Source organism: Pseudorca crassidens, chromosome 6 (assembly GCF_039906515.1).
Source record: "Pseudorca crassidens isolate mPseCra1 chromosome 6, mPseCra1.hap1, whole genome shotgun sequence".
Lineage (NCBI taxonomy): Eukaryota > Metazoa > Chordata > Mammalia > Artiodactyla > Delphinidae > Pseudorca > Pseudorca crassidens.
In genome coordinates this window covers 33,397,927-33,417,694 of record NC_090301.1, presented here as the reverse complement: position 1 = coordinate 33,417,694, position 19,768 = coordinate 33,397,927, and the positions used below count along the sequence as shown (strand labels likewise).

Genomic DNA, 19,768 nt, shown 5'->3' with positions numbered 1-19,768 from the left:
TTGTTGAGTGTATCAACACTTCATTTCTACTTACTACTGAATAGTATTGCATTGTATGTATATACTAGCCTGTTTATCCATTCACCTGTGGATGGGCATTTCGGCTGTTTCAAGTTTTTGACTATTGCAAATAAAGCTGCTATGACCATTTGCATATAAGTCCTTTTATGGACATATGCTTTCATTCCTTTTGTGTAAAACACCTAGAATAATGGTTGGATGCTATGGTACATCCAATATTTAATTTTTTAAGAAATTGTCAAGCTATTTTCCTAAGTGGTTGTACCATTTTACATTCTAACCAGCAGTGATTGAGAGTCCCAGTTCCCCTGCATCTGTGTTAACTCTTGATATACTCAGTCTTTTTAGTCATTCTAATAATTATATGTTGATTGGCAGGGAGGGTTCTTCTTTATGCTTGTGTTTTCCAAATTTTCTGCAATGAAATATATGTTTCATAATTAAAAATTGCTTACAGTATCTACAATAAAAAGTAGCCTAGTCTAATATGAAGTCAGTCTGGAGACTTCTCATTCTGAAAACTACCCAATACGGTCTTCAGAGCACCCAGCAATAGCTGTGCAGCCTGCATAAGCCTTCCTCAGAATATAACTTTTTTTTTAAATCAGTTTTCTTTTCAATGATATAATCACACTGGGGTTTTAAGAAAAAATTTAAACACATACACCTCTTTATCTAGCATGTTATTTCCTTTTTTTTTTTCTCTTCCAGCTTTTACAGTTTTAATACACAATTCTATAGTTTTCTATTTTTACTTGTCATTATATCATATTTTCCATATCATATTTTCCATGCTGATTTATCTTTTCAACCATAATTCTAAATGTCAAATTAATGCATCATAAATTTCCCATTGTTTGGCTGTTTCTAATTTTTTATTATTAATGATAATGTTGTAATAAATAACTTTGTACAAAAAGCTTGTTTCTTCTTTTAAATTATTTCCTTATGAAAATACACAGGAGTGAGATTCCTGATCAAAGACAAGAACGTTTTTCTAGGTCTTGATATGTACTGTCACATCGCTTTCCCAAAGGGGCTTACTGATTTTAATGTCACTTGCCACGTGTCAGCACTAGTTTCTGCAGCACTTGCCAGTTTCCTAGGTATAACATACCTTGTTGTGCTAATTTGCACGCCATTGACTGCTCACCAGAGTAGACGTTTTCTCATGTGTGGGATCACTGTCTGCTGTCCTTTGCTAATTAAGGATGCTTTGTCTTCACAGACCCAGAGAGAAGGAGTATGACCCTTGACACTCTTAGTGCTTCCCTGGCTGAGCACACCCAGACCCCTGAGGCAGATACTGTCCAAAAGGCGTAAGTATTCAAAGTCATAATGACATGGACTTCTCTACTTTTGTTTTTCTTTCTTTTTAATTAACTTCATTTCCGTTTTTTCCTAAGAGGCATGAAGATTCTCAGCTAACCAGCCCCATGCTCTACCAGCCAGAATTAAATTATTGTCTAAGAAACAAAGATTCTTGGGGAGGATTATACTGTGATGTGTTTCCTACTTAAACATGTTCTTTGGCTGGGTGGGTGAAGAGTGAAATGGAACTCTAACTACGTGGAAGCAGCTTTCTCCATTTTTCTACATATCTGAGCTCTGCAGACATGCCTCGAAAGCAGAGGTCTCTCAGCTCAACCTTGGTTTCTCCTCTCAGCATTCACTCAGCTCTGGGTAAAATCAATAATACCAATAATACTAATACAAATTGCTAACGTGTATTAAGTGATTCCTGTGTGCTCACCATGTGCTTACTATGAGCTCATCAGCCAGCAGCTCGGCCGGTCAGGCCCAGTCATTTCACCCAAGCCCCAGTTGGCAGTGGCAAGCTGGACCGATAGCCTCTGTGACCTCCCATGAGCCTTGGTGACTTTAGAACCTGCTCTCACCTGCCTCATGGTATAAGGATTCCCTCCTGGGTCAGAAAGGCTGGGTGCTCTCTAGGAACAAAAAAGGGAACGGGGCACTTTGGTATTGAGGCAGCTATCTGGAGAACTCCACGTTTTAACTTTTGTATCTCATCTTCTCCAAAATGGATTTAAACTGCTTACAATAACAACCCCCTATCCACCAAAAAAGAAAGATGAGATAATCAAAAAAAATTATTTCTAATCTGGAGGTAAAGAAAAAAGAACACCAACACTCCCCAAAAGTCATTATAGTCATTGTGACTAAAGTTCAGCCTTTCAGACTGAATGTGAAAGCAAAAAAAAAAAAAAAAAGAAAAGGGGCTTCCCTGGTGGCGCAGTGGTTGAGAGTGAGCCATGGCCGCTGAGCCTGCGCGTCCAGAGCCTGTGCCCAGCGACAGGAGAGGCCACAACAGTGAGAGGCCCGCGTACCGAAAAAAAAAAAAAAAAAAGGAGGGGAGCAACATGATCAGGTTTTGTGGTTATCATTTGCAGCATGCCGGTTCCTCAGGGGAAATAAAGGTTTTCCTAGCACTAAATTCTAAAGTATTCTTCTATAGGTTTTATAGAGTGACATTGAATGATTTAAAGACTCATATATTTACAGGAAATTCCATTTACCTCATTTGATAAATATTTCTCAAGTTTCTATAGTAAGACCCTGTGCTAGCCCAACTCAGTAAATATAATACTGATTTAGCTAAAAAATAAAATATCCAAGACCAGGCCTGGCACACAGTAGCTGCTGCTTCAGCTGTTACTCAATCCATATGGCTCTTTCTTAGTGACCTTTTTACCCAGAGAACATAAGTCAATTATCCTCCAGACACATGGTCAGTGACAGCAGTTCTACAAGGGATCACACTAACACAGTACATGACATTTTGGTATCTGAATTTGATCAAGAATAGAATTCAGAGGGCATAAAGAAATGGATATATAGGCGCATGTTTCTGTGACAACCTTTCTTAAAGGTCACTTTTTTTTCAGCTAAGCCTTCGATAGAAGAAATTTCAGTTAGGTAATCCTATTTCATTTTGTTAAAGTCATAAATATGCAACCCCAGAGAGGCAAACTATTCCTTCCTTGGGGGTGTGGAGACAAGGGAACCCTCTTGCACTGTTGGTAGGAATGTAAACTGATACAGCCACTATGGAGAACAGTATGGAGGTTCCTTACAAAACTAAAAATAGAATTACCATATGACCCAGCAATCCCACTATTGGGCATATACCCAGAGAAAACCATAATTCAAAAATACACATGCACCCCAATGTTCATTGCAGCACTATTTACAATAGCTAGGTCATGGAAGCAACCTAAATGCCCATCAACAGACAAATGGATAAAGAAGAAGTGGTACATATTTACAATGGAAAATTACTCAGCCATAAAAAGGAACGAAATTGGGTCATTTGTAGAGACGGGGATGGACCTAGAGACTGTCATACAGAGTGAAGTAAGTCAGAAAGAGAAAAACAAATATTGTATATTAACGTATATATGTGGAATCTAGAAAAATGGTACAGATGAACCAGTTTGCAAGGCAGAAGTAGAGACACAGATGTAGGGAACAAACGTATGGCCACCAAGGGGGGAAAGCGGGGGGTGGTGGTGGTGGGATGAACTGGGAGATTGGTATTGACATGTATACACTAATACGTATAAAATAGATAACTAATAAGAACCTGCTGTATAAAAAATTAATTTAATTTAATTAAAAAAAAACACAACTATTTCTCCTTCTCCCTAAGGTTTAGAACTTAGCCTGAGAGAACCCCAAAAGTGAAGACTAACTTTCTAATTTCCTTTATTCAGGGACGTGTTGAGAAAAAGAGGGCTGACCAAGTGTGTACAATGCCCACCACAGTGAAGTTCCTGGCAGAAAACAGATGCTCAATTAATGTTTGTTCATTTTCCCTCTTCTGTGTCCACGAGTTTTTCTTTTTTCTTTTTCTTTTTATGTGAAGTATAGTTGATTTACAATATTGTGTTTCAGGTGTACTGCACGTGATTCAGTTATACAATACGTATCTTTTTTTTTTCCAGTTCTTTTCCATTATAGGCTATTACAAGATACTGAATATAGTTCCCTGTGCTATACAGCAAATCCTTCTTGTTTATCTGTTTTACATATAGTGGTGTATACATCAGAGTTCTTCTTTAGCTTGGTCCTGTTGTTTTGCTCTTTTCAAAGGGGCAGAGATTATAATGTGCACCATCAACACAGAGGACTCCCAGGACATGGGCCTGACTCCCCAGAGGGGCTGGATCCTATAGATACATCTCTTCTTCCAAGAGGAAAAGAAGGGAAGACTGAACCAAGACTGTTCAACCAGCAGACACCAACCAACATCAGTCATGTGAGTGTAAACACTTAGGTAGGAGCTTGGTCCAGAACCCTACCTGGAAGGTGCTCCCATCAGGGCTGCCATGTACAGTTGTATAGATTGCTTACTATACAAGGGCACCTGCAGAGGGAAAAAGTGGGAGCTGAAATCCACTCTGTGGTCCACTCACCATGCCCTGCACCCCAGTATTGGGTTGCATTCTTCTGAAGGATGGGGTACCCATTTCTAATTTCTACTAAGGTACTAAAAGGAAACTCAGTTTTCCTATACTCACATCACTTCTGACACCACATGTGTGAAGGATTTTCCCACATCAACCAATTCTCCAGCTCTCTAGACGCCAACCGGGTGTCCTACAATTCAACTCTGACACCAGCTACCCAGAGTTAGCACAGACCCCACAGGTTAAGGGCTCAGTCCCACATGCCTGCTCCACTTAAGACACCAATCACAAGTCCCAGGTTGTCACCTGTACTTCTGACCAACAATCTATAAAATAAGGGGTTCCTAAAACCCATCCTCATGTTCAATAATTTGCTAGAACAGCTCACAAAACTCAGGAAACATTCACTTACTAGTTTAGATTTATTACGAAGGATATTTTAAAGGATACATATGAACAGCCAGATGAAGAGATACACAGGGCAAGGCCCAGAAGGGTCCCAAGCACAGGAGTTCCTGTCCCCATGGAGTTGGGGGGGTGCCACCCTCCTACTACATAGATGTGTTCACCAACCCTGAAGCAATCTGAACTCCTTGGTTAGGGCTTTTATGGAGGCTTCATTACATAAGCATGATTGATTAAATCACTGGCAAATGGTGATTAATGCAACTTCTAGCCCTTCTCCCCTCCTCTGAGGTGGCGGGAAGGGCAGGGGGCTGAAAGGTCCAACCTTCTAATCCCATGGTTGGTTCCCCCTCCTTAGGGGCTTTCCAAAATAACTCCATTACCGTAAGCTCAGGTGTGGTTGAAAGGGGCTTGTTAATGAATAACAAAAGACACTCCTTTCCTGTTTATGCTCCAGAAATTAGAGGCATACCTCTCATTTTATTATGTTTCATTTTATTGCACTTCACAGATAAATGTGTTTTTACAAATTGAAGGTCTGTGGCAGCCTGCTTCAAGCAAGTCTATCAGCACCACTTTTCCAACAGCATTGGCTCACTTTGTGCCTCTGTGTCACATTTTGGTAATTCTCACAACATTTCAAGTTTTTCCATTATTATTATATTTGTTATGGTGATCTGTGATCAGTGATCTTTGATGTTACCATTTTAATTGTTTTGGAGCACCATGAGCCATGCCCATATGAGATGGTGAACCTAATCAGTAAATACCTGTTCTGACTGCTCCACGGATCAGCCATTCCCTCTCTTCCTTTCCTCAAGCCTCCCTATTCCCTGAGACACAACAATACTGAAATCAGGCCAGTTAGTAATCCTACAATGGCCTCAAAGTGTTCAAGTAAAAAGAAATGTTTCACGTCTCCCACTTTAAATCAAAAACTAGAAATGATTAAGCTTAGTGAGGAAGGCATGTGGAAAGCTGAGAGAGACCGAAAAGCTACGCCGTTTGCACCAAACCGTTAGCCAGGTTGTGAATGCAAAGGAAAGGTTTTTGAAGGAAGTTAAAACTGCTACTCCAGCGATCACATGAATGGTAAGAAAACAAAAGAGCCTTATTGCTGATACGGAGAAAGTTGGAGTAGTCTTGATGGAAGATCAAACCAGCCACAACATTCCCTTAAGCCAAAACCTAATCCAGAGCAAGGCCCTAACTCTCTTCAATTCTATGAAGGCTGAGAGAGGTGAGGAAGCTGCAGAAGAATTTGAAGCGAGCAAAGGTTAGTTCTTGAGGTTTAAGGCGTGAAGCCGTCTCCATAACAAAAGTGCAAGGTGAAGCAGCAGGTGCTGAGGAGAAGCCTGCAGCAAGTTATCCAGGAGATCTAGCTACGATAATTAATCAAGGTGGCCACACTAAACCACAGATTTTCAATGTAGATGAAACAGCCTTATGCTGAAAGAAGATGCCATCTAGGACTTTCAGAGCTAGAGAGAAGTCAGTGCCTGGCTTCAAAGCTTCAAAGGACAGCCTGAATGTTAGGGGCTAATGCAGCTGGTGACTTGAAGTTGAGGTCAATGCTCATTTACCATTCCAAAAATCCTAGGGCCCTTAAGAATGATGCTAAATCTATTCTGCCTGTGCTCTGTATATGGACCAACAAAGCCTGGATGACAGCATATCTGTTAGCAACACGGTTTACTGAGTATTTTAAGCCCACTGTTGAGATCTACTGCTCAGAAAAGAAGATTCCTTTCAAAATATTACCGCTCATTGACAATGCACCTGGTCACCCAAGAGCTCTGATGGAGATGTACAAAATTAATGTTGTTTTCATGTCTGCTAACACAACATTCTGCAGCCCACATGTCAAGGAGCCATTTCAACTTTCAAGTGTTATTTTTTTAAGAAATACATCTCGTAAGACTCTAGCTGCCATACCTAGTGATTCCTCTAATGGATCTGGGCAAAATCGAGAACCATCTGGAAAGGATTCACCATTCTAGATGCCATTAAGAACATTTGTGGGGAATTCTCTGATGGTCCAGTGGTTAGGACTCAGCGCTTTCACTGCTGTAGTCCGGGTTCAATCCCCGGTTGGGGAACTAAGATCCTGCAAGCTGCAAGGCACAGCCAAAAAACAAAGGAACATTTGTGAGTCATGGAAAGAAGTCAAAACATCAATATTAACAGGAGCTTGGAAGAAGCTGATTGCAACCCTCATAGGTGACTTTAAGGGGTTCAAGACTTCAGTGGAGGAAGTAACTGCAGATGTGGTCAAAATAGCAAGAGAACTAGAACTAAAAAACTGGTTTCTTGAGTTGAAATCTACTCGCAGCAGCAGGGTTTGAGAGGATTGACTCCAATTTTGAAAGTTCTACTGTGGGTAAAATGCTACCAAACAGCATTGCATGCTACAGAGAAATTGTTCACGAAAGGAAATGTCAATCAATGCGGCAAACATCATTGTTGTCTTATTTTAAGAAATTTCTACAGCCACTGCAACCTTCAGCAACCAACATCGTGATCAGTCAGTGGCCATCAAGACAAGACCCTCCACCGTGAAAAGATTATGACCCATTGAAGGCTCAGATGATTTTTTTAACAGTAAAGTATTTTTTAATTCAGGTATGTACATTGTTTTTTTAGACGTAACACTATTGCACACTTAATAGACTACATAAGTAAACAAAACTTTCATAGGCCCTGGGGAAAAAAAATATTCATGTGACTTGCTATATTCCAGTATTCACATTATTGGAGTTGTCTGCAACCAAACCTACAATATCTCTGAGGTATGCCTGTACAAGAATTTTAGGAGTTCTGTGTCAGAGGCTAGCGACGAAGACCAAATATATATTTCTTATTATGTCACAACGTCACAGGTACCGAGTGGGTAGTCGTGGCCATCCTCTCTTAGGAAGAAACTCTATATTGTTTCAGCCCATGGGGAAAGGTGAAGACTGACATGGCTGCGGTCATATGCTTGAAGTTTCCCAAAAGTTAGGAAATGATGCAGCAGTGAATAGAGCTGGCTTTGATTTGATTTAAACTAGTTAACCATTAATTGTGGCAACAGCAATCTATCAAAGGTGAAAAATGCTTCACTTTGGTCCAGCTCTGTAGATGATGGTTTAGCATCAAAAAGGGAGCAGGGAATTCCCTGGTGGTCCAGTGGTTAAGACTCGGGCTTTCACTGCCATGGATCCGGGTTCAATCCCTGGTCAGGGAACTAAAATCCCACAAGCTGTGCGGTGCAGCCAAAAAAGGAAAAAGAAAACAAAAAAGGGGGCAGATCATAAAGTATATTCTATTTCTCTTTCTTTTTATGAAATTATAACTGAAATTATATCAAAGGCTGAACCTTAGGATCTCCCTACAAGCTCCACATTCTCTAAATATCACTCTTGGGACTTCCCTGGTGGCACAGTGGTTAAGAATCTGCCTGCCAATGCAGGGGATTCAAGCACTGGTCTGGGAAGATCCCACATGTCGTGGAGAAACTAAGCCCGTGCGCCACAACTACTGAGCCTGTGCTGTAGAGCCCATATGCCACAACTACTGAGCCTGCACGTCTAGAGCCCGTGCTCCACAACAAGAGAAACCACCACAATGAGAAGCCCATTCCCACTCGCCGCAACTAGAGAAAGCCCACATGCAGCAAAGAAGACCCAACACAGACAAAAATAAATACATAATAAATAAATAAATAAAATTTAAAATAAATAAATAAATATCACTCTTCTGCTTCATATGGAACCCATATGAATTCCATTCTAAGCCATTCTGTCTTGTTCAACATAATCTCTGTTTTCTTTTGTTTCTGTTTGTTTGTTTTATAAATTTATTTATTTATTTTTGGCTGCGTTGGGTCTTCATTGCTGCACGTGGACTTTTCTCTAGTTGTGGCGAGCGGGGGCTACTCTTTGTTGCAGTACGTGGGCTTCTCATTGCGGTGCCTTCTCTTGTTGTGGAGCACAGGCTCTAGGTACATGGGCTTCAGTAGTTGTGGCACATGGGCTCAGTAGTTGTGGCTTGCGGGCTCTAGAGTACAGGTTCAGTAGTTGTGGCGCACAGGCTTAGTTGCTCCATGGCATGTGGGATCTTCCCAGACTGAGGATCGAACCCATGTCCCCTGCATTGGCAGGCGGATTCTTAACCACTGCGCCACCAGGGAAGTCCTGTTTGTTTTTTGTCCATGCCACAGGGCCTGAAGGATCTTAGTTCCCTGACCAGGGATTGAACCCAGGCCCCGGCAGTGAAAACGCCAAGCCCTAACCACTAGACTGCCAGGGAATTCCCAACATAATCTCCCTTTGATGGTTTTTTTTTTCTTTGCTTTCTACATATATCATGTTCCCTTTCCTTAATTTTTCACCTTTAGGAGATATAGTTGATTGACAAAGCCAAGAGAAAGAGAAGAACCAAGACAGATAAGTCCAAGGCACCCAAGAGGGAGAGAGAAGGAAAGCTCCGTGGGGAAGCAGAGGCTGCTGTTGGTAAGGGACCATCCAGGAGAACACACCTAATGGTAGCCAGAAGGTGCCATGGAGAATCAGCATGGATCCTATGGGACAAACGATCTGTGTTGAGTCTCCTTGACTACCACAGCTAAGATGGTGTTGCAGCCTTACTTCATGTCAATATCTTGGGAGATAAGGATAGAGGAAACCAGGGGACTCTAGAGACCTATAATCACCAAGAGAGAAAATTACAATAATAACACTAACACCTATTAAATGAATACCCACTGAATTAGGAGCTCTGCATTTATGACGTCATGAAATATCCACCACAGCTCCATAAAGTAAGCGCTATTATTATATCACGTGGAGAGGCTGGGTGACTTGCGTAACATCAAACAGATCAAACGGTAAAGTGGTGGACCCAGGGTCTGGACCTGTCATTTGATTCCAAACTCATAACTCTCAAACACTGCCTCTGTGAATAATAAATTGTCATAATCTGAGAATTGGTCCGTGAGAGCATTTGGGAAGGGGAAGGTTGCAACATGCTCTGAATGGTTACTCCAGCTGGCATTTTTCTTCTTGGTTCCTTGTGTTGCACCTCACAAGGAATTCAGGTTCCTATGCTTCTGGGGACTTTCTTTTCTTTGTTTCTTTTTAATTAATTTTTATTGGAGTAGAGTTGATTTACAATGTTGTGTTCTAAGGACCTTCTTTAACCTAAAACCTACACTCATTCTTTCCCGGCCATATGAAGACCCTCGAAATAAATCAAAGGCTGTCAAAAAGGATGACATTGGATAGTTACCTGGATCAGATCTTTTCTTTTTTTTAAATCGAAGTGTAGTTGATTTACAATGCTGTGCCAATCTCTGCTGTACAGCAAAGTGACTCAGTTCTGCACATACATTCTTTTTTTATATTCTTTTCCATTATGGTTTATCCCAGGACGTTGAATATAGTTCCCTATGCTCTACAGTAGGACCTTGTTGTTCATCCAGATCTAGTTTTGAGGTTTGCTTTTTAAAGTCTTGCTGAATTTACATCGTTGTCACCCGTAACTTAGGTAGCATTGGCAGGACTGGGGAAGGAAATACTTGTGGCCCCAGAGGAGAATTGAGGAAAAGGCCTTAAGAGTATGGAAGGTTTAAACTTTACCAGGTTACAAAGCTGCAACCTCAAGCTAGACTCCTGAGGCATGACTTTCCAGCTGTACCTATAGGTCTTCCCTCCAGAGAGTCTTACCCCCACCATAGGTCAGGGTGTATCAGAAGTTCTTTAGTAGCAAGACTGCTGAATTACAGTTGATCCAAGTAGGATAAGGCAGTTTCTCAAAGGGTAGTCTATGGACTACCCTTCTCAAAACGCTTGGAGTGGTTGTTAAAATGCAGATTCCTACAGAATCAGACTCTGGGGTGTGGCTCAGGAACCTGCACCCAGGTGATTCCATTGCACACGGAAGTTTTAAAGTTACTGAAAAGGACGCAGAGATCACATTTATTAGCTATGTCTCTATCCTGCATTGTTCTCTCCCAGGAAAGTCAAAGGAATCAAAGGCTGAAAAGAAATCAGAGCTAATTCCCAAAGGAAAAAAACCTGGAGTCAAAAAGAAATCAGAGCTAATTCCCAAAGGAAAAAAACCTGGAGTCAAAAGGAGAAAGACACAGAAGGAAAGGAATCCGGAAATAGTAGCAGAGCTGAGTGGGCCTGATGTCATTAACTCTAAGAAAACTAAAGACACCTCAGATGGAAGTTTCTTTCCTTCAGGCTCTGTTGTAGAGGACCCTTGGCTTTCTTCCAAATTTGATGCCCCTGAGAGCCAAGTTTCTATAGTTGGAAGGTCATCGCCCACCCAGACTGCAACTGTCCCTGGAAACATGGAATCTGAAGAAGAGGGAAGCCATAAGGACCCTTCCAAGGTAGGGTCCAATATTCTCACCTTGGCCAGAGGGATTTCAGTCCTCACTGGTGCAACTGAAGAGGTAGGAAAAACTGCCCTGAATTACATTGCAGTTACTGAAACAGCTCTACTACATAGTGGCTTTATTTGTTCTACTTTGGTACCTTCTGACCCTTTAAGAAGCCAGATCTGATCAAAGACACAGGGTGGCAAAGCCCCTCTGAAATGATGTATTCTGTGAGGCTCTCAAACTACTAGGGCAGGTACCCACCCTTAAAGAGCAGAAAGTTGGCACAGCACCCATTTGTGAGAGGTACAGGCCTCACAGTTACAAGGAAAGGTGAATTCAGGCCCCAGACGCGCAGGCTCAGCGGCCATAGCTCACGGACCCAGCCGCTCCGTGGCATGTGGGGTCTTCCCGGACCGGGGCACGAACCCATGTCCCCTGCATCGGCAGGCGGACTCTCAACCACTGCGCCACCAGGGAAGCCCCAAGCACATATTCTTGACTTGGCCTGGAGTTCATGTATTGCTTGCCTCTCAAAAGCTGCAGAAATTCCTCCATTCCTAATCTGCTTTTCTGCGGCACACCTCTGGGCCATGGGTAACTTATACACACACATCTATCTCCCTTTTCTTTAAACACTGCAAACGTACCCACAGCTAAACCACTATGGTTAAACTCGCATAAGTTACATGCAAATATGGTACAACTCTGCTGAATTTCATTTAATCTTTACAGCCACACCTGTGACCCAGGTATGATTCGTCCCATTTTACAGACCTAGAAGCTGAGGCTTAAAAGAGTTGGATGTTTGTTGCCAGAAGTTACACAACCATCAAGTGGTAGAGCCAAGACTTAGATCTTTCGACTCCAAAATCAGAGCTCTTGTCACTATTTTCAATTATTGTGTATTTATTTATTTTACAGCCTGTGGTCTTCCAAAAAGGATTTCAGAAAGATTTTTCCTTACTAGTTCTCAATCTTCCCAGCTGCCTAGACTATAGGATTCTGCTTTATACAGCAGATGAAAATTTTAAGCTGTGGGCAGAACTTTTCTGAGCCTGCTATAGACTCAGGATTTCTAGATTTATTGTCAATCCACAGTACCATGCTGCCTCAGTAAAGGCTAAAAAGCAAGGAAGTATCCACCCCAAGCTGGATACACAGAGTGCCCATGGAAGAGCTGCCATTCAAGGTTCCCCTCATGAGGATATTTCTGACTGAGGAGGAGGCATCAGGAAGAAAAAGAAAGCTAAGATGCTCTTCACAGGAACCAAGAGAACGTTTCATTGAAAAAGGGGATTTGCATAGGATTAAATATGAGTTTGACACATCTACACATAAGTCTGCCCCTAAAACAGCCTTTATCTAGAACCTGTGGTTCTGAGCCCTGGCTTCACGTTAGAATCACTGGAATATGTTTTTTAAACCACCAAGAAAAAAGTATATTAAAAAAAAAAAAAAAGGAGTTCCCTGGCAGTCCAGTGGTTAGGACTCCAAGCTTCTACTGCTGGGTCTGGGTTCGATCCCTGGTGGGTGAACTAAGATCCCACAAGCCCTGTGGCGTGGCGAAAACAATTAAATTAAATTTTTGAAAACCCACCAAGGCCTCCCACCTAGGTATTCTCATTTAATTGGTCTGGGTGGGGCTTTTGGCCTCAAGTACTTTTTAAAAGCTCCTTGGGTGGTTATAACGTGCATCTAGACAAACGATGTACCAGACATTATGTTGTCTCTTTCACTATTTCAGTTAATTCTGGTAACAGCCAGCTAAACGGAAGACAATATCCAAGAAATTAAGTTATCCCCAAATTCTGAAGCAAGTAAGAGAGAGACTTAGATCCAGGTCGATCAGATCCCAGAGCCCAGGCCAGTGGTGGCAGAGTTTATACAGCTGTGGTCAGAGTGTGGAAACCACCTAATCTCTAATTAGAGGCAACATCCCGTGGGTGGAGGACGGCTCGCTGCCGATACAAGGTCCCCGTGATTAGCGTACGTCCCTTGCACTAAGAACACTCTGGTTCCTTAGGCCCTCCTCGCTAAGAGGGAGCCAGAGAAAGCTTCCTGGGCCAGGCTGCGAGCAGAGAGGGCCGAGATGAGACGGCTGGAGATGGAGAGGAAGAGAAGGCAGCAGGAGCACCTGGAGCGGGCAGAGAAGATGAAGGAGGAGCTGGAGCCGCGGAACCGCGCGCAGGAGATCCGGTGGGTAGGGCAGCCACGGCGGCCACGGAGGCCACGGCCACGATAGGAAGCAGAAGATAAGGCAAGGGTTGACTTCCACTAGGGGTAAAGCTGGTTCTGAGGCTCATGCCCTGAAGTAAAACAGCACGTCTCGTTTTTCACTATCCTGGTTATCCCAGGGACAATCTGGACCAAAGATAAGATGTGGTGTCTTAAACCACTAGGGTTACTCCAGACAGATGTTCACAGGATCTTCCCAGGAGGGCTTTGAGATCCAGTCCAGCAAACATTTGTTGCGCCTCTTGCCACATGTGTCTGCATTGTGTTAGGCTCTTCCATAGGCCTCTGGGCTCATTTAATCTTCACAACAACACTGTGAGACAGGAATTTCAAAATCCATTTGATAAGAATGGAAAATGAGGCTCTGGGAACTTAGGCTCCCGCACCAGAGCACAGAGCTGTGTTGAAACTTCCAGGCTTCTAGTTCCAGGCCTGTTGTGTTCTTGCTTCTGCTCTTCAGTTAGGCTTCCCTTAGAAAACGAGTCTCCTCTGAATGGGACGCTCCGTGTGGCCTGCAGCCAGCAAAGCCTCCATCAGAGGCACGGCGTGTCCTAAAAGGACAGTGTTTTCTGCCATTTCCCTGACCAATTTGTGGGTTTTCTCAGCTTTAGGAAACAGACACTCGAGGAAGAACAGCAGAGGCAGGAGAAGGAGGAGAAAGAGCAGTGGCTCCAGTTGCAAATGGTCCAAGAGAGAGCTCGGCAGCAACAGGAGTTCTGGAGGAAGCTGCAGGAACTGCAGAGAAAGAAGCAGCGGGAGGAAGCCAAGAAGGCTGGTGAGGGGGACTCAGCTCTCTGCAACGCCCATCTATCTGGGACAGAAGTATATTTATCCCACTGTGGGTGTTCATTTGACTCTCCCCAGAGTTATTCCTATCCTAGGTCTCAGTGTGAAGCACTCTAAATGGATAAGCTGATTTTTTTCAAAGTGATTTAATATGTGTGACTCTAGTGAGTTATTAGATCAAAACAAGAAAGACTCATTTGTGGAAATGACTTTTGGGTCCCACTCCCAATTCAGTAATCTCCTGAAGTGGGACCCTGCCCCTCTCATTGCCCTTCCAGCATTGCTCAGAAGATGCCTAAATTGGAGACATAGCCCTGGCTCCTTGCGTCCTTCCCTAGCAGATGGAAACAGTCAAACATCTGGATAGCTTCAGGGCAGCCTTTCAGGTGATGTGTGGAATCTCTACAGCCTCACGTTTGAGGAATAGGAAAGCACTTTAACAGATGACACTCTGTAGACTGGTCAGTCCAGCTGAGTAAGCACCAAGTTTCTCCAGACCCTGCTGTGACACCTGTCCCCAACCCATCTGCATACCACCCATGAACGTACCAGGCTCTGGAAACTTCTTCCCCAAGGTTTTGTATTCATTGCACACAGTGCACTGCACATAGTAGGTGCTTGATAAAGGGCTCTTAAATTAGTAAGTTAACCCAAGGTAATCCCCACAGAGGATCTGGCAACCTGCTGTCAGGTAAGCTACAGAATATCTCATTGGGAGTCCCTGGGAATCACAGACTTGAGAGTCAGATCAGAGAGTTGTTTTCCCCAATAATGAGACCCCTGCTGAGCCTACCTGCCTTTCTGTTCTGCAGAGGCAGAGAAGCAAAGGCAGAAGGAATTGGAAATGCAGTTAGCAGAAGAACAAAAGCGCCTGATGGAAATGACTGAAGAAGAATGGCTGGAGTATCAGCAGTGGAAACAGGAAGCAGAAGAGAAGGCTCGGCTGGAAGCAGAGGACAGACGGCGAAAGGAAGAGGAAGCAGCAAGGCTGGCTCTGGAGGAAGCCATGAAACAAGTCCAGGAACAAGCCAGGTATTTGCTATTTGGGCAACAGTTGCAGTAGTGGGACTGTTCAAAGGCTTGACTGCCTGCTACTAGTACTAGCTTTGCACTGCCTTTGGGCACGTGAAGTTTTCCCACTTCCCATAGCATGGTTTGGAAGAACTAAAAAATAGAGATTCTCCTGCTGCAAAGGTCACAGAATTTCTTGGTGGCTTAAAGAACTCATATGGAAGCTAGAAGGGAGTTTACAGATCATCTATCTCAGCCCTCTGGTTCACAGATGAGAAATCCAAGTCCCAGAGAGAAGGATCTTGATTAGGGCTAACAGTGACTTAGGGGCAGTACCAGGACAAGATCTAAGACTCCCTGGTCCTGAACCAGTACCTTTCTCAGTAAGTATTTATTGGGTACCTATTATGTGCCAAACACTATTCTGGACACTGGGAATTCAGGAGTAAACAAGACAGATGTCTCTTCTCCCACGGCATTTACATTCTAGGGGTGGGGGTGGGGAGACAGACTCTAAACAAAGATTTTTTAAGCTGGCAATAAATGCTATTCAGAAATTCTTTAAAGATGTGATAGGATTGCAGGAGGTTTGGTTCAGACGGATCGGCCAGGGTAACACCTTAGAAGAGGTGATACATAAGGTGAATCCTGAATGACAACGAGTTAGCCACATAAACATCTGGAAGAAAAATATTCCAGTAGGTTAACAGCAAGTGCAAAAGCTCAAAGAAAGGAATGAGGCTGGCATGGTGGAAGAATAAAAGAAAGCAAGCATGGCTGGAATGAAGTGAACAAGGCACAAAGAATATTCCAGATGAAGTCAGAGAGGTAGGCCTTGTTAGGAGAAATAGCCCAGAATCAGCCATCAGGGGCCAGCAGCATTTCCCCATTTGTTCTCTTGCAATAGTTATGATCACTGCATCTTTCTGCTAATAGAATCTCTTGAGTGAAGTGGTTTCAATTGACTCTTTAAAAACCAGGTCCTCCGTAGTGGCTATATCATAAATTTCCCCTCTTAGTAAAGGCAAGAATCATCCCCCTTTAGAACCATTAAAAGTGAAGGGTAAAGAAGCCCAACACAGAAAACCACAATTCCAATCTTAACTGTAAACAATTTACCCCTTGAAAGTAATTTTCTAAAACTTAAGCTTAATCTAAGCTCATAAATACTCTTTAGGGGACCAGAAAAAGAAGGAAGCCAGAACAACTCTATTTCAAGGTTTTCCACCTAACCTTGAGTTGTTCCTCTCCTGAAACATTCCTCAGCTGTTACGCGAATTACAAAACAGATCATTAGGGAAGTCTTGATTCAATTTCAAAATTACGTGCTCCATGTATCATAGCAGTAGGGTTGGGTTCATAACTATTGAAACCAACAGCAAGCTACTGGAGTTGCAGTTTTCCACAAAAGGAAAACTGGCAAGTAGTACGAGGGGAAGTTGAGCAATTTTGCAACACTAATCCAAGTAGGTGAAGGCAAAAAACCAAGTAATTAAAGGGGTATATGAGGGGTGTGAAAGAGCCTCATTCCAGCAAGGGTTAGGAGAACTTGATGCCAACTAGCTTGATTTCGTCTTCACTTGTGTGACATTGGCCCAGGTACATTTAACTTCTCTGGCCTGTTTCTTCATCTCCAAAACAAGGAAGTCCCTTCCAGCAATACAAATTTAAGAACTGTTACACCTTTCCTTTTACTTTCCTAGTAGGAGGATCATGATACTCTAAACCTCATATGTAAAGTCACTAAATGAACAGAGTATGATCTTCCACTAAAATGCAAGATCAGTAGCCCCAAGTCTGATGATGACTGAAATCCAAAATTCTTCCACGAGCTTACAAGGACAATTTCTAGGATGCTTAATCAGTATTGTGATTGCGGGTGGGGTTGTTTCCTCAGGCAAAAAGCTGCTTTGAAGAAACATCTTCATTTCCACCAAGAACTCTGTAAGGAAGCCAATGGCCTACAGTGGACACAGAACATTTCCAGACCATGGGTCTAATCTTACTTCCAGTTCCTACAAATACCAAGACCTTAAGACTAGAAGAAAACTAAAAAGTTAGGAGGTGGTGACAGAAGACGAGTAACTTGCTTCTGTAATGAAGTTCCATCCTGAGCTCAGTTAGCTCCGTTTCATCTGGTTCACCTCACCTCACCCCACCCTTCACTTCACTCTAGGCCCTCCCTCCCCACCACCCAAACCTTACTCAATCCAGTCAAACTTGTCACACACCTAAATCCTTTATGTTCTCTGGAACCACGTAAATCCAGAAGCTTTGGTGCCTAAAATTAGCCAATAATTTCATAATTTGTTTGAATTTCAGTAAATTTCAGCTTAATTTCAGTGAGTAAGACATTAACATAATCTCAGGGTAGCTGAAGTATTTCATTTCAGTGTCTCTGAAAGTGCTGTAGGTAAATGGAAATTCTATAATGCAATAGTTCTGAATTAGCAAAGAGGAGCCACAGGTAGCTATTTAAATGTAAGTTAAAACATTCAGTTCTCCAGTCACACTAGCCACATTTCAGGTGCTCAATAGCCAGATGTGGCTACTGGTTACTGTAGGTGAACATTTGCATCCTCACAGAAAGTTCTGTTGGACAACACTGTATTCTAGAGCCCAGAAAATTAACCGATCTTGAAGTTTTGCTCCTGTGTCTTGAAAAACCAGCCACTCACATAATTTCCCCATTTTTTAAATCACACTGATCCTATAAGCGTCTTGATTAGATAATGTCTTTAACATCTCCTTAATATCAGTAAGTATCTGATTAAGTATCTATCATAGATTGATCATTAAAGGGGATGAAGGACCTTTAGCAAATAAGATATGTAAAAAGATGTTAAAGCAAGCAGTATCTGAACCTGAATTTTCCCACGAATTTCCTTTGGCCCTATTCTATACTTCACTGTGTACAGCTAAAAAAACTTAGTATTTGCAGATGATTCCCTCAAATCTCCCACTAATGCTTGTAAGGTGCTTTCTACAGGAAATGCGCTTCCACAATCCAAAAGTGAAGCTTAATTTTGAGTCTGTATTGCTGTGTTACTGGACTTGCTTAGATTTGATGCTTATTTTCAAACACTTGCTTTAAATAGAAATAAAATGGCCAAAACACTGGCTATCAGTGAATTTAAATATGCCACTTAAAACTTTTTCTCAAACTTGTCGATCCTACTTGCACATTCATTCATTCATTCAATAATACTTAGGTGAGAAAGGAGCACCTCAAATAATTCAACCGAGAAGAAAGAACACTCAAGGAAAACATCCTTGCGGGGGAAATTACCATTACTGATTTTATTTTCTCCCTTCTTTTACAAATTTAGGATGTTGCAGTCAAGCACCAGGTAGAGAGGCTACACTAAATGGTATTCGAGGTCCCTTCCAAATCTGATATTCTATTAAATTGTTGCTGTGAAAAGCCTGTTTTATCAGCACTACTAACCAGATAAGCGCATTTTTCAGTTAACCATAGCAGACTGCAAAGCATTTAGAAGAATCCAATAAACTAAAATCAAGAAAATTATATCCCCCAAATTATATTATAGTTAAGCTCCACCACCTAAATGCTGAGAGCCCTCAGAAAGAGATGCAAACAAAGCTAAGATACCAAACTACATATTCACACATTCTGGATAGTTCAAATAGCCTATGAGGTTTGTGACTCAGGCCTGACAGAAATATGCAACTCAATGAGGACTTTCTAGAAATGGGTCTGACTCCAAGTTACTATTTAAATATAATGATAAATGCCAGGTAATGGTCTAAAAGCTCTAATTTACCTAGACTATATATGTACAATACAAATAATTTTTCAGTTAGGGTCAAATATAAGAATTTATAAGGCAAGCCAATTATTTTTCAATAGAGGACTTGAGAAGGGATTCAAACTATAACAGTTTATAAAATGCATTAGAGATAGGTCTTATTCGCTCTTCTAATGCAGTTAGATGACATTCTATTTGGAATAATATGAAATAGGATTATGTATATGCACAGATATACTGAATTCTGTGATTCATTAAGGATTTAAAAGAAAAAGTTAAGCCCTCTAATTAAGGAACTAATTTGGTATTTTAATTTTATACAGTTTAAAGAGAGGATATAAAAAATAAAAGAAAATATAAACAAAATATACCAAACCTTAACTAAGCACAGAACATTTTGTAAATTGTTAAGGGAAAAACTGAAATTATCAATATCAATTAAGAATTTTTGGCGTGCCCATTTATTCAACATATTGGGTAACTGTATCATATATATGCACCATACAGGAATATCAAGTTTTTAAAAAAAACAACACTGGGTATTTAAAAAGGTCTTATGGCCTTAATTAAATCCTTAATTCAGAAGGCACTTCAGTAACTTTCAGGGCTTCAAAGTCATGATCGTCATCACAGTACTAAAGAAAACATGTGTACCATGTACAAACAATAATTTCCAGTATTATGCAAGAAAACCTCATGTTTTAAGCATTTTCTTTTTTCCTTCTGTACAATTAAAAATA

General features: G+C 41.8%; 1 protein-coding gene across 1 annotated transcript in view; it reads left to right on the top strand.

Moving 5' to 3' along the window:
• The window catches only part of KIAA2012 (KIAA2012 ortholog), a 111,813-nt gene extending 94,519 nt beyond the window's left edge, over positions 1-17,294 (top strand). Inside the window, 8 exon segments of the mRNA XM_067740979.1 lie at positions 1,250-1,340; positions 4,135-4,300; positions 9,235-9,349; positions 10,853-11,235; positions 13,250-13,422; positions 14,067-14,236; positions 15,060-15,279; positions 17,156-17,294. Coding sequence (XP_067597080.1) covers positions 1,250-1,340; positions 4,135-4,300; positions 9,235-9,349; positions 10,853-11,235; positions 13,250-13,422; positions 14,067-14,236; positions 15,060-15,279; positions 17,156-17,294 — 1,457 coding nt within the window.
• The last annotated feature ends 2,474 nt before the right edge of the window (positions 17,295-19,768 follow it).